Source organism: Heterocephalus glaber, unplaced genomic scaffold (genome assembly GCF_053883595.1).
Source record: "Heterocephalus glaber isolate CG9 unplaced genomic scaffold, H.glaber_assembly_v1.0 deba00001639, whole genome shotgun sequence".
Lineage (NCBI taxonomy): Eukaryota > Metazoa > Chordata > Mammalia > Rodentia > Bathyergidae > Heterocephalus > Heterocephalus glaber.
The window spans coordinates 42,671-57,944 of NW_028258395.1; the positions used below are offsets into that span (position 1 = coordinate 42,671).

The 15,274-nt window shown below is 40.0% G+C and overlaps 1 protein-coding gene across 1 annotated transcript in view; it reads left to right on the forward strand.

Moving 5' to 3' along the window:
* Positions 1 to 15,025, forward strand: part of LOC147822387 (cadherin-related family member 4-like) — a 56,892-nt gene extending 41,867 nt beyond the window's left edge. Inside the window, exons 6-9 of the mRNA XM_087196921.1 lie at positions 3,133 to 3,263; positions 4,872 to 4,961; positions 5,533 to 5,602; positions 14,675 to 15,025. Of these exons, the coding sequence (XP_087053047.1) occupies positions 3,133 to 3,263; positions 4,872 to 4,961; positions 5,533 to 5,602; positions 14,675 to 14,677 (294 nt within the window). The 3' untranslated portion in view covers positions 14,678 to 15,025. The remainder of the gene's footprint in view (positions 1 to 3,132; positions 3,264 to 4,871; positions 4,962 to 5,532; positions 5,603 to 14,674) is intronic.
* The last annotated feature ends 249 nt before the right edge of the window (positions 15,026 to 15,274 follow it).

Here is a 15,274-nt window from a genome sequence, read left to right on the forward strand (position 1 = left end):
TTTTACAGCAGCACAGCTCATCACAGCTAAACCTTGGAAGTGGCCTCTCTGTCCATCAGCAGATAAAAGGATAAGGAATATGTGGTGTTTACACACAGTGGCATATACTCTGCCATAAAGAAAGACAAACTTGAACTATTTGTGGGAAAATGGATGCACCTCGAGACCATAATGTTAAATGAAATAAATCAGACACACAAGCTTGAATATTGGATGGTTTATAAGAAAAACTCAAAGTATAAATAAAGAGCAAAATAGAAGATAGATAATAGGAAGTAGAGAGAGAGTTCTTTCTTTCTCGAATGGGAAAGAGATCAAGATAAGGAGGAAGAGAGGCCAGAGGAGAGGGAATAGGATGAAGACAGGAATTAAGATGTGTTCTGTACATGAGCCAGCTCCAATGGAAGACTTGTGTGCTGTGAACATGTACTAATAATAAAAGAAAGAAAAATAAGGGCCGGGATTTAGCTCAGTGGTTCCGCTGCCTGCCTCGCAAGCACAAGGTCCCGAGTTTGATCCCCAGTACAACAAAAGAAAAATAAGTATTCAGGAGATTGATAAAGATCTGGAGTTGAAGCTATGAATTTTGGATTTTGCTTTAAAGACAATACAAATTTAGAGTTTTGGATTTAAGGGTAGGCCAGCAGAGCAAGGATAAACTACACAAGATAAGACCAGAAGTGGTGAGTGCAGCCCAGCTGTGACTGCAGGGGTGGGACAGAAGCGACTGCTCTCGTCCTCGTGGTTGTGTCCTTCTGGGGGAACCAGAACGTTGAAAAAGAATTAAAACATAAAGTGAAATTGGGTAAGCTAGGAAAGCAAAGGACTGAGAGTGTGAAGTGCTAACTCTCAAATTCAGTTAAAACCGTTTGGAATCACCAACTGAAAAGCATAAAGTGCCAAGCCGCACACAATACACGTTTAAATATTTACTCTGTGTACATGGATTACTAGAAGGATTAGAATGGCTCTGTGTATTGTACCAAAGATGTTAGAAGGATCAAATGAAACCAGATACATGAAAGCTCTTGTAATAAGCATGCTATGTAAATACAAGTCATTAATTTATATTTAATCCATGTAGAAAGACTGCTCTTTCTACATCATTACTGAAACAATGGAATATCCAAACTTGTCTTAGACTTTGAAAAAGTTTTTAGAAAGATGCTCTGTAGAAAGATGCTTCCTTTTTGAAAATAAAAGTATTAGATATATTTTTGTGTGTGTAAGATGAAGAGAAGGAAAAAAAAAGAAACTGGAAAGCATACCCTTGTTTGTCAGGCAAGTGAGCTGTAAGAGGTGAGGATGATTCTTTCATTTAACCTCCAAACAGTTTTTAAATGTCTTTAATTGGTTCTGTAAAGGTGGACTTTCATGGATGAAAACTGACAATTTCTACTGCATCTGGGCTATGGTGATTAATAAAATGGCCCCTTGGCCCCTTGACTTAGATTGGGGTTTTTTCTTACAACTCTAATCTCATTGGAGGTGAGCAGTCCAGCGGAGTCCAGAAAGGAACGTGGTCTTTGGACCCACAACTCCGCCCCTCAGGCGGACACACAGCGCTCCTGTGCCTCAGTGGCTTCTTTGTGCACAGGTGGTGGGGAATGTCCCTCTGCTGAGACGGGGTTGGGAACATGGAAATAACTAAGCCAGGAGGCTCAGCACCAGGCCTGGCTCAAGACGAATGATGAATGAACGATGGCCAGGTCCCTTTTGGCTTTAAGAGTCTATGTATCTCTTATATGGTGATTCCTGGAATACAGAAATTGTTGAATAAATATTTTTGCAAGAAAAAAAAGAAAAGGAAGGAAGGGAGGGAGGAAGACAGAGGGAGGAAGGAAGGGAGGGAGGAAGACTGGTGTAGGCTGGGTCTCATGTTCGTAGTCACATTCTTCTCTAACAGGTACTCGCAGGGGTATTATTTGCTAATGAGCTGAAAATAGAGGTAAGTGATTAAGGGACAAATTGTCATCCATTTATTTTATTCTTTGGAAATAAAGTGTAGCATTGTGTATTTAGGAAAGTAAGAACACAGCATTTCAACAAACTCAGCCTAGTCTGGTTTCTTGATCTCTCTTTGTCTAGACATGCCCGTTCCATAGTACTATAAATCAGAATGTTTAGTCAGATTTATTTAATCTCAAAGACTAGCAAAATCCAAGAGTAACCCGAACCCCCCCCCAGTTATATAAGTAGTGCTGTTTCTACTGCCATCATCAATCCCTTTTTTCGTTTTTTGCAAAGTTCTGCCCCCCCCCACACGTGTGTGTGTGTGTGTGTGTGTGTGTGTGTGTGTGTGTATGTGTTGCTGTGAAACTCACCTCCTGGATTGTGTTACCTGAAGAAATGGCGCCCTGGATTCCGAGCGTCACCAAACTTACTCTGTCAGATGCTGCCATCTGCTGGCATATCCTCTTCCCGAGTCCTGGATATACTCAGAATCTGTAGCAAACTTCCTGTTTCTACTTTCTTAAATGGTCCCGCTTTAGGTAGTAAGAGAGATATGGAACTTGGAGAAAAAAAATTGTGTTTTCATGCCAGGAAGCAAGAAGGCCCACGGTGATCTGATTCATTTGTGAAATAATATTTTGCCCTGTAAAACACTTGCTGACTCATTCAGTCTGTCACTTCGCCAATGCTCATTAATGTCTTGTCCGGGCCCAAAACTGTGGAAAGCCCCCAAAAGAGCAAGATATGGTCACTTTTCAGTAAGAGTTTATTTCCCAGTAGGGAAAGAAATCCAGAATGGAAGGAAATCGATACAATGAAATATGTAGATGTTACTAGAGATCTCTGATTCCAGAAGGTAAAGGTGAAGGAAAAGCCAGGCAGGGGACAAATGTTCACCAAGTGAGCAGATAGGAGGATCTGGCCAGTGACAGTGCTAGGAACAAAGACTTTTATTTATTTCTAAAGAAAAACGTGTTTTTATTGGGAGAAGGTTACTTTATTTTGCCTTGTAATTTGCTACATGCAGATTTTTTAATATTTAAAATAAGTATCAGGTGATAATCATATCGAATACATAGAAACAAGAAGCAGTGACCCGGATGATGAACTCAGCATGTACTGTGCTTCGTGTTTTAATAGCTGCCTTAACACTGAGTAAATAAGAACTGTGTTTCTCAGATGACTACTTCTGTGGAAAGGAAGATCTTGTATTATTGGAGCCCGGATAGCTGGTTCCCCGCGGTGCTGACCCTGACTGGAGCTCTTCTCCTGATGTGCCTGTATGCTCTCTCGTGGTGCCTCTTCAAAGAGTAAGATTTTCTTTGCCGTTTTCATTTGATTTTGTCCATAGCTCATAAAGTCCATCAAGGATGTCTTGAAAAGAACGGGATGAAAGCGAAGAGGAAAGGCTGTGGAAATCCACCTATTACTTTCAGTGTCGCATAGATGTTATCCTCCCTGGCATCACAACAAAGCCGAGAGAGAACAGTGTCAGTGTTTCAGAGTTAGATTCAAGATGTTAAGCAAGATCTTCTGGTTCAAAAGCATTGTTAGTTCACGAACTGCTCAGTCAAGTGGTTCCAGCTAAGAACTGTTTGGGGAAAAAAAGAAAGGAAGGAGAAGAAATGAGATTTCAATATTCCTACAGAAAATACAGAAATGGAATTTAGCTGTTGTATGCATAAACAAGGTCAAGGCATGTGATTATATTTAATATCAATGGAGGACTGGATTATCTAGACTTATCTCTGGGCCCTTATGGCTCAGACAGTGCGACAGGTGACACAGGGGGAAGTGAGAGCCGTCAGTATGAGTTCTGAGGAGCTCAGTGGTTACTGCAGAGGGACTTGGCAGGAGGAGTGGAACCCCAGCCAGGAAGGAGCAGGCTGGGGGTTAGGAGGCTTAAACCCTGTCTCTGCTCCTTCACTCTTGCCCGGAGAGACTATGCAAGGCGAGTTTCACAGACAAAGTATCACTGAAGCGGGCTTCTGGGGAGGGTGGAAGAGAAGGAAAGACACAAAATGTAGTTTAGCTACGTGCAAGGGTGATTTATTTTCCTTTTGAGAAGCATAAAAATGGAAACAGTTAATGGGACCTGTACCATATTTACTCTCTAACGTAAGATTACCTCTTATCTTGGAAGACAGTGTAGAGTCCATGAGGTAATGTAGTAAAATCCAAAGGTAGCAGAGTATTGTATTTGCATGAAAGTAAAATGTATGTAGGACAACCTCGCTATGGAATGGACACAGTGAAGTGCGTGTAAAAATGTCTTTTGAAGGCAACATATAGTTTAGAACAATATTTAGATTCATAATATCATTTTCTTGAATAAATTAGTTTTTTAAAAAAGCAAAGAAGACAGTGAATTAAGAAAGTATAATAGATGGATTTAAAAGTCTATGATGAGTTTCTGGGGTGAACCCTAGGATACGGTGGGAGAAGGCCTGTGAGTGTGCATGCCACAAGGTGCATGATGGGAATAGAGTGCTGTGTTGCCACGTCTGTTAAGCTAGACACTTCTTCCCAGGTATCCAGTGGCAACCACACAGCATGCATATTTTTCTTGAATGTAGAGATGGCAGAGAAATCTGATATATTTTTAATATCCAAGACATTGTTTTCTATTTTTTCCTACTTTCCCCAAATTGGAAACTGATTTTTTTCTTACAGAAATTCTAGGTAAGTGATTTAAGGATATTATTTTCATTCCAATAATCAAACAAAATACTTACTAATGGGCATTATTCTTAGATGCTGTCTAACTCATTTTTTTTTTGCATAGTGGTGTTAATTGTAAGCTTAATGCTATTTGATTAAGGTCAAAGCATGGAACTAATTTTGATCATTTCTGAAAAAGGAAGCACTTAGTTTCCTTGTGAATGTCCTGTCTGTTATTGTTATTCTTTCCTGTACAGTGTGCCCGCCTGTTCAAGATTATTCCCTCACTGCGACCAACAGCGGAGTCATTCTAATCTCGCTGCCAAGGAGCCAGGTTTGGGACCACGGTAAAAACAGATCTGATGTTTTGCAGAAAGAAACTTTAGGCTTTTTGAGACCTATATGCTTTAATGTGTTTCAAATTTAGAGATATAAAACATTGATTTTAAATTTATTAATCAAATTGTAAAGTTTTATCTAATTTATCAGTGTTACTTGACCACCTAAAATTCTAGATAGGAGGACAGAGAAGAAAGCAAAATCAAATTTCCAAATGAGTGCTGTGGTCCAGTCCTGGAGCTGCCCCTGGATAGCATTACCACTGTTACTAAGTTGAGTTGCTTATTTAATGATGGAATGAGAGCATAAAATGAAATGGGTATGGTTTTAACTTACAGCTCCATTTCTATCGAGAAGAAAAGATAATATCACCAATTACTAATAATAAACACATCTACTAATCTGAATTTAAGAACATAAATGATTATGACTTACATAGGCATCTGTTAAGAGCCACATTAAGGATTATTTAAATATAACATTATTGATTTATAAAGGTAAACTATCACATCATTTATTAATTATGCATATAAGTACTAGCTGTATCTTTTTTAATATTTCTTTAATTCTTTTTTGTAGCCATGGAAATTCACTGGGTAAGGACCCCAAGCCAAGCACAAAACTCAGCTTGCTGCCTGGAAATCATCAGGTGAGAGCGGTTAGTAAAACCACATTACAGTTACTAATACAATCATTCAGGCCCAGACAAAAACCGTTTGCATATAAGTTATTGTGCATGGTGACTTATGAGTAGAAATGAGAGGATTTACGCAGTGCGTTTGAAGGTGGAAGTGAAAATTGAAGGCTAAAGAGCTGGCACCCAGTTTAAAGGCACTGGGCGTGGGGACATCAGTAATGAAAACAGCAGTGCCTCTGCCCTGTAGAGATCTAAGTTGATGATGTGTATGGATGACACAGTTTATTTGCCAATTTCCTTTACTCTTTCTTTCCTTTCTTTTGAATTCTGAAAAAACAATTTAAGTAGAGCAAACTTTCCTGCATAATCTAGTGTGGTCTTCTCTACAGAGGCCTGTGATGACCTTTACGCCACTCAGGGACAAATATCTGCTGCCTGGCCACACTGGTCAAGATGATTTCATTGAGATTGCTATTCACATATATTTTAAAAATTATAATTAAAACACTAACCCCTAAGTGTATATTGTCCTGAATTGAAGAATTAACTCTTGGCTTTTTGTACTAATAATACATCTTAAAATGTTTCATCTATTTACATTTTTCTTAGTGCATGTTTGCAGCACACAGTGGCCACACCCCTCGTGGGAGGTGGTATTGTACACAAGGCATCTAAAACCTCTTCTTTACCCCCCTCCCCTCCCCGCCTTTTGCCCTCCTGCCATCTCTCCGTGTCCTTCCCATTTGCAAAAGATCTATCTTGCGACTTCCTGTTATCTACTTTATTTTAGCTTTTATTCATACTTTGAGTTTCACATATAAGATAAACCTTATGATATTTAAACTTGTTTTGTCTGATTTATTTAACTAAACATTCAAGACATTTCAGAGTAATGTAAAGGTCTTTCACTTCCTTGATTAGTTAATTCCTAAGTATTTCATTTTTCCTGATGCTATTGTGAGTGATATTATTTCCTTAATGTTTTTCTCTGTAAGTTTATTATTGGTGCACAGGAATGCTATTGATTTTTGTGTGTTGACTTTGTATCTTGCCACACTACTAAATTTAGTTACTAATTCTGGGAATATTTTGGTGGAATTTTTTGGGTCTTCTATGTAGAAGATCATGTTATTGCACAATTAATTTATATAAAAAACTACATTCGACTCTGGATAGGTAAAATCTTTTCCAGTAAATGGATGGTAATTAACAGTTATTTTTAAATAATAAGATTAAAGTAACAGATATTTATGAAAAACTTTACAGTAGAGTTCACCCTACAAATTACTTGGGAGAATTTACAGAAGGATGAAATAGTCTTCACTCTTCAAGAACTCACCTCCCAGCTGGGAGATTATATAAGTAAAATATTGACGGGAATAATGCATGGCAGTTTATTGATTCTTATCAGAGTACACGATGTGTACAATGGGCACACTGGAAATTCAGAGAACAGCTATGACCTTGTGAGCTAACCCAGGTGGAGGCAGCCTGGTGGATGGGTTGGAACCGGGGCAAGATCCTGTGAAGGTGTCTATTTTTGTAGATGGGAAACAGTGGGGAAAAGGTTCCATGTTTTGGCATTAAGCATGGTATACAAATTTCAAGATTTTTCATTAACTTTCCTTTCACTGGGTCCAGAGTTCCTTCTGTCTTTTGTGTTTCTCCTACTTTAGATGTTCACACTGCCACCCCGTAGTCCAAGTTAGCTGCATCTGAGAACATTTCAGCCCTGCATTTTCCACACATGCGCACACATGCTCAGCAGGCTCTTTCACCTTCTTGCACTAATGGATTTGTTTTCCTTTTCTTGAAGAGCTTGCTGTGTAGAATCCCCCCTCCACACACACCCTCCATCTCAAAGCCTAGAGAGGGAGGATGAGTGGTTTTCCCTCATTTCTTCCTTGTCGAATGTGCATTTTCTTCCTCCACAAATTACTACACTTTGAGGTGTGTGCCACACTTTAACAAGCACTAACTATTCTTATGGTTCTTGAATTCATCAATGACTTTACTTTTAGGTTCCCAAGATTTTTCCTAGCATGTTTCTTGGAGTCTTTCATGGCCTATTGAACCTCCACGAAAGTGATCAATCAACATCAGGTTGACTAGTCTGGCTTACTCCTTTCTTCCTATTCTTTTTCTTCCCTATTCCAGATACCAAACCTATGGCCACCGCAAGACTATTATTATTAATCACGATAATGGAAAAATGAGTTAAAATATATGTCATGCTTTCTGTTATGGCCCGACTTAGTCAAAGATATTTAGACATTGGTTAATTGATCCCAAATCTTCCATGCTGATGCCGTTATTTTCCTTGCTCCCTCACCTCTCCCATGTGCCACATCACTTCTCAACTGGCTTGGCCTCCATCATCCAGCCTGCTGGTCTACCCACAAACATTTCATGCTTCTGCCTCACTGTCTCCTTCAAACTCCCTGAGGAAAAAAGCCTCAGACCTGGTTGACTCCATCTACCACCCTTTCTGTGACTGCTGTGTGTTCCTGATGAAAAGAACACAATTATGTGTTTTGGACTCACTTCAAACTCGAGGTCATGTTTCCAAGCAGTCACAGTAGACTACAGATTCCTAATCAAATTCCCTTTACCACACACAATGATGAACATTCACAGCTGCCTTGCTTTTCTCAAATCGCTAACACATCCACCACTTCTCATGCTCAACTGGGATATCCCTGCACATTTTACAATTTTACATTTACATTTTACAGATAATAATCAGATTTAAAAACTCTCCCAGCCTCTTAAAATGAACTCCACTAACCTGCGCATAGCCTGCCTGGTAGCCCAACCACCCAGGGCCCAGAAGTGACCTTCTCCAACCTATGTCCACCTCTCCAGTTCTTGCTAGGGTACCAACTCGCTGGCCTTCTGATGGAAAAAAAACTCTCTCTATATAAATATATCTTTCTTGTGCATGATTTTTATTATCTATTATGACTTAAAATATTGTATTCAGCTCTCAAAGTACTTTCCTTGATCCTATTTGCCCTTTCAGCCACTGTCCCATTTCTGTAGTACCCATTAAAAGAGCTACCTAGGCTTGTTGTACACAATTTCTTCCCTTCTAGTATCTACTCAACTCAGAGAGGGGTCTGGGCGCACTGGATATCCCATCCACATGGGGCTTTCTCGGGTCTCTAATGACCTGGGGCCTGGCTAGTTCTGACTCCTCCAAGCCTTTGTTATGAAATCAACAGAAGGTGCCTCCTTCAAGCTGCCAGGAAGTTTTGTGTCACAGGGAGCAGTGTCTTGGATATGGCCCCAGTAAAGCTTTAACATAAACAAGCAGATTGCTCTGAAACGGTGAGGAAGCTTTCAGTATGTTGCAAATAATCACTTACCAGTAACACATGAGTCACAGTAAACAAGAAAACTATTTTATACAATTGTCAGATTTCTCAAAGTACAGATGACTAATGCACTGGGGCTGTAAACTGTGAAGTAGTAATCCTCTTAGGATTTATAAGGTCATTGATAATATCAGCATCTACAGATACAAATGTGGAATAAAATAATAATTGCAGATTTATTTCTTCCAGCCATCAGTAGTTTATGATGGCTGTGGAATCGATCCTGGTAAGAAGTGGAATATTGTATCAATATTCATATGTTTATGAAGTATTTAAAAAAATGGAAAAGGGTTCACAATTAGCACTGTGATTAGCATACTGTCAAGTTTCGATTATGAGAAAGATGCTTAATTAAACAAATTATAAATGCTTATTTCTTAGAAGTTCAAGAGCAATGTAAGTTGTTCTACTATTAAAAATGATTGTTTAATTACTCTTGATCACAATGATTCATGAATTCTTGCGATACTGAAAATTCACAAACCCTGCCCTTTGAGTAGTTTAAAATATATTCTGTTGTCTCCCATTCATCTCCATTACCTCCTGAATAGCCTTAATTAATCACTTTCACAGGATGAGGCAAGTCCTCTAACTGCCCGTACTGTTTCCTACCTGTTTCTTAAATCCTACAGCAGTCTTCTCTGCCACAATACAATAGCACAAACTATGTGTGGTCCACACCGCATGAGCGTTTCAGTTCCGCACCTGTGAGCAAAAGCCATGCTAGTGTTCAGTCCTCATGAAACCATGGAAGAGAGACATAAAATGTTCCAGATTCTCCTATTAGCAAATAAAGAGTTGGAACTAAGTCCACACTGCCCAAATCCCATATCCTTAGCTCATGAAAATGGGGATGTTCTTCACTCTTTTCATCTGTATCCAACCCAACTGTATCCCATTAATTCTGAGAATAAAGCTCAGTTTTAGTCACATTGTGCTATACCTTCCTTCTTCTGCAAAAGACCTCATTGCATATATTTTGATTTTACTACCATTTCATTTTGTGTCCTTTCTGATGCCTATTTCCCTTCATCAACTATTTGCAAAGTAAGATGGCTCAGCCAGCTCTGCCCCTGGATAAACTTCCTGCAATGGACAAGTCCTATGGTGCCCCTGAGACACTTATCAGGACAGATAATGTCCTTAGTCTCTTGCTTTGTCTTTTTTATTATGAGGTTCTTGGAAGATAATGTGAGATATTAATTAAGCATTTATCCCCAGTGCCAGGAAAACCTTGGGCACTTAAATCATGTTTGCTTCAGACAGGATTTGCTGTTGGAGAGATTGCTGGTAAGCTTTAAGAAGTAAATTTCAGGGGATGTGGGATTAATGTCTTAATGAAATGAGTAATTACTTGTAAGCTGGCCTTCCAAAGATGTTCTAGAGGGAAGGAAGAAAGAGATAGGAGGAGCAGAACAGCACAAATGGCGTCGAGTGACAGTTACAAAATATTTTTGTTCTAGAACAGGGTATCTGTGTATCTCTCTCCTCTCTTGTCTCTCTCTCTCTCTCTCTCTCTCTCTCTCTCTCTCTCTCTCTCTCTCTCTCTCTCATGTGTGTGAGAGAGATGAACTACTGGGCATTTTTACCGGAACAATAGATGGAGTGAAGTACAGACAAGACACTGCTCAGACATTGAAGGTATGGAGGGAAGCACTGGGGTTTGGAAATAGGAGATAAAGCTGGAGTCTTCAGTGAATCACTTAGTTTCCGTGCAGTCTTGGGGAAGTCAGCTGTCTGTCTGAGCCTCAGTGCTCTTGTCTGTAAATGGGAGGTGTCCCACTGGGGCCTGAACCAAGGGCCTTCCCACTGAGCGGCCCACCCCATCCTTTACTGATTGTTTTACTTGGAGACAAGGCCTCACTAAGTCCCTTAGTTGCCAAGGGTTGGATTTAACTTGAAATCTCCTGCCTCAGCTTCCCAGAGTGCTGGGATAACAGGTGTGAGTGTTACTCCTGTTAAGAGAAGTTGGCATTTATTTCTGACTCACAGACGCCCTCGTTGACCAGGGTTCAATGCTCTGAAAGCAAAGCCTTCCCCTCTGGTGACCCCAGGGTGCAGCTAGAACCCAGAAACATGCCAATACGCAGAGGGACTGACCTTGTGATGTCCTCAAGTGTGGGGGATCGGTCATGAGTGGCTTGGGTGGACCCTCAGGAGGAACAGTGAGGGCAGGTCGGGGCAGAGAAGAAGTGAAGCGGGACCCACAGATCAGCAGCAGGAGAGGAGAGGGCCCACAGAAGAGGGGTTGCTGGTTCCTCGTGGGACTGTCCTAGGAGTCCAACATCAAAAGGCCGTGTGTAGGTGGAGAGGAACATTATGTTGCCTGGGTTTGGAATGATTGTAAATAAAGCCAAAATAAACACCTACAAACCATAATACTACCCAGCAATTATGGTACACTACAAATCTAACATACACAATTACAGTTTGATGTTAATTTCATATGCTGCCAATCTAGATCAGCATTATGTGTGCGAGGGAAAAGCTGTCAGGATGACAATGTCTCTGTCAAAAACGCAGTAAAAAGTTCAGGAGCACCCTGGAGTGGATGTTTTCCATTTTCTTAATCATAAGAATTGTCTAAAGTGCTTTGCAGTTTGTACATTCATGGACGCTACACTACCACTTTGAAAGGCAGGACTTGGAAATGTGTGTTTCAGCAGTTACTTTAGGTTTTTGTGAAAAGTAAGAGCAGTTGGAAAATGCCAATCTGAATTGCTGTCCTTTCTAGATTAATATAATGTCATCATATTGTATACCTAAAATGTACCAATAAACTTACTGAAAAAAATATAACACATGATTAATATAACACAAAGTGTGATCACAGTACAGAAAGCTTACCTTGAACTGAATCTAAGAACATAACATTGTTTTCTCTGAAGTGCCTGAGTAAACTGCTAGAATGCTAAGCATAAGATAACAGCAAAGACTTATAAGACAGAAAACTGTCTGTCACCTCACTACACATCTGTGTTGGTCTCCAGCGACAAGCATCTTTCTGTCCTAAAAGTTACAAATCACAATCTACGTACAGCAGGGTGACGCAGATACCCTACACACCAGGGACAACAGCAGTGCAGTATGGCATTTCACTTCTCCCACTGCATAGCTTTACTAGAAAATACATTTTCAGCAACAATCCCAGCACATCTTTGTGCTTTTAAGACATTTGGTGCCTGTCTGTGAAGTACGCACTATTTTATCATGTGCACCAAAAATGTAGACAAAATGCAGATTTTTAAAATGAGAACAAACACAGTGGGTCACGTCGTGCACTCTGGGCCACATGTGACCCCAGCCTTGCCGGTCACCCCTCTAGGGGCCAGATCATCGGCTCTGGGCCACAGGAACAGGGGCATTCTCACCATCAAGGTGAAATCGTTCTTCCACCGGCTTCCTGCCTGTTGCTAAAATTGAGGCATGTTGTGTCGAGCTTCATATTTAAAACAGAGCTTTATGAAATGGATATTCTTGGGCACCAAAAGCTCACATGCTTTCACCAGTTTTTCAATGTACTCTCTCATTGCCTCTGCTGCATGAAGTCACTACACCACTAATACCAACTCCTTCTTGGTCTGGTCCTCAGGGTTTTCTCTCTCAGAACTCTCCATGATCCCCTGGTGCAACTGCAAGAACAGTCACAGGACTGTTTCTGTCCCAATCATTTTTTTTTTCAATGTATGTTCAATCTAGAATACCACTATCCCATTAAGGATCTATGGTTGTGTGTGCGTGTGCGTGCATGCACATGTGTGTGTACCCAACAGAAAAGTTTATACCTAGTAGTTTTGTGGCCTCTAAAGAAGAGTCAGTTCTTAGCTAATGAGGGCCAACTCCACGCACTGTTTTCTTTAGTTAGGAAACAACTCACTTGTCTCTCTCTTCCATCTTCCTGCTGTCTTCTGTCATTTCATGTCTTTGTGAATAATTGTGACTTTTATATTGACAAAATGTAGAACAAGTAAAAGTATATTAACTATACCAAGCTTTCTGTTGAGGCCATCCTCTTAAGTGAAATAAACAGGACACACCTGTGTAAATACTGAATAGTTTCTCTAGTGTGAGAAACTGAAAGTGTAAATAAGGACTAAAAGGTATAATTGATATTGTGTAATAGGAAGGAAAGGTCTAAAGGAGCAGGGGCAATGGGAGAAGTAGGGGAAAGGAAAGAAGAGAAAGGAAAAAAATAGGAGAAAAGGAAAAAATAGAAACACAGTCTTTGTAAATAGGGAGGGGTGGAGGGGTTGAAGGGAGGGCAGGGAATGGGGGAAAAAAAATAAGAACCAAGATGCATCATGTAAAGGTACAAATCCCCAATGATGAATGTAACTGTACTGTATACCTAAAATGTACCAATAAACTCAATGAATAAAAAATGTGTCATTTAACTATCATGTCAAAGGAAATGAGTAAGAGTGATTCCTGATGTGAAATGCAGAGCACATTCCCTGGGAGGACTGGGCCCCCCCAACCCTGTGTGGTGCTTACGGTGAGCATGTGAGTCCCACCAGTTCCAGGAGAGCATCTTCCATATTAAATGCCTCGGTTTTCCCCTCCATACCCTAATACTGAGCTTCTTAATTAGTTTCTTTGTTGAGTGTCACCGTCACCTGGGTACTGTGGCCCATACCTGTAATCCCAGCACTTCGTGAAGCTGAGGCTTTTGGAAGGATGGCAAGCTCAAAGGCAGCCTGGGCCACTTAGGGAGACCCTGTCGCAGCTGAAAAATGTAAAGGCCCTGACTTCAAGCCTCAGTACCAAGAAGCAAACAAAAAGAAAAGAATCTCTGTCAGGCAAACCTCCCGAGTCTTACAGGCCAGCAGCTGGATGTGCATTGCAGACAAGAAGGCAAGAGTTCCTTCTTTTGCATCGGACAAAACCTGGCACATTCTTGGGCAATTTTTATGGAGCAAGGACACGTCTATAAATGCGTTTAGGGTTTCCACCCATCCTAGAAGCCTAGCGCTGTATTTACCAGTCCCATTTTCATGTGAGGCAGAGGCAGGTCGAGTAGCATGGCTGAAGTTTGTAGCTGTAAGGTGGAGGCGGGGTGCAAAGCCCAGGGTTGACAACCAATCTGCAGACCTGCTCTCTCCAAGGTGGCACTCGGGACAAAGTGTGAATGCTCAGGACTCAGGTATTTTAAATGATTCGCTGTGTTGTCCAGGTGCACTGTGAGCGAACCTCCCATGAGCACGCTCTGCAGCATCTGGGGGATTTCTCTCCCCTTTTCTACTCCTCCATGTGAGTTTCTTCAGGCCTTGAGAAACAGAGTCAGCCCCAGTTGAGAAGAGTTCCTGAAAAGATAAGCCGACATTGAAGAACACAGGGTAACTTGGAAAGCTTACTAGGAGAGCCGAAGAAATTCATTTTACAATGGAAGCATAGACAAGAGTCAATAGAATTTATTGTAATGTGTTTAAGGGAAAAAAATGTATTAATTCAAACACCACCTTGATTATTTATTATAAATAACGAGACATTGTTAATTATCAGTGAATATTTTTAATGTCATCAATTATATTTTTGAAACATATACAGCTGCTGAATCGATGATTAACTATAAAATTATTTCACAAAATATGAACATAATAAAATATTTCCATTTCTATTACCTTTAGTGGTCGATTTTATATTTTCAAATTTTAACAGACAAGATTTTATGACTATTTTAACAAAGGATGCTTTTCCTTTCCGTTAGTGACAGTAATGCGATATCCGTTCAGCAATGAGACAGACGATGCTGAGCTGTTGGACAATTAAGAAAGGAAAGTGATCCGGATAGAAGACATTGGATTTAACCCACGTAAAGGTCACCCTCTCTTTATGTCACTCGCTTTCTTTGAAAAGGTCTCTTAAAACACAACTTCTAACATTAGAATAAAATCAATATTTCCAACAGAGCTTGGATATTTTTGTATAACCTCTCACATATTTGATAGGTTTGAATTGCACTGTTGTAGTATGATAAGATTTATATGCTATAGAGTTAGATTTGTTTTCAGTTAAAAATTTACACTGTTATGCTAATCACCAATAAAGTATAAACTGAGGATTCTGTGTTCAGACTGTGATTGTATTTTAATAACTGATATTAAATTAAGGTATTTAAAATAGCGATCATTCATATAAAATAATTTTGAAAATAAAAACTTAAATGTCATGAAAAAAGATAAAGTTCTTAGATGACTCTGAAACTAAATTTTGTTTTCTTTTTCAAAAGACAGGGTCAGATATCTAAATACTAAATAATTCCAGACCTCTGCACTGACAAACTCGTGCTTTGAGACTGTCCGTGTGC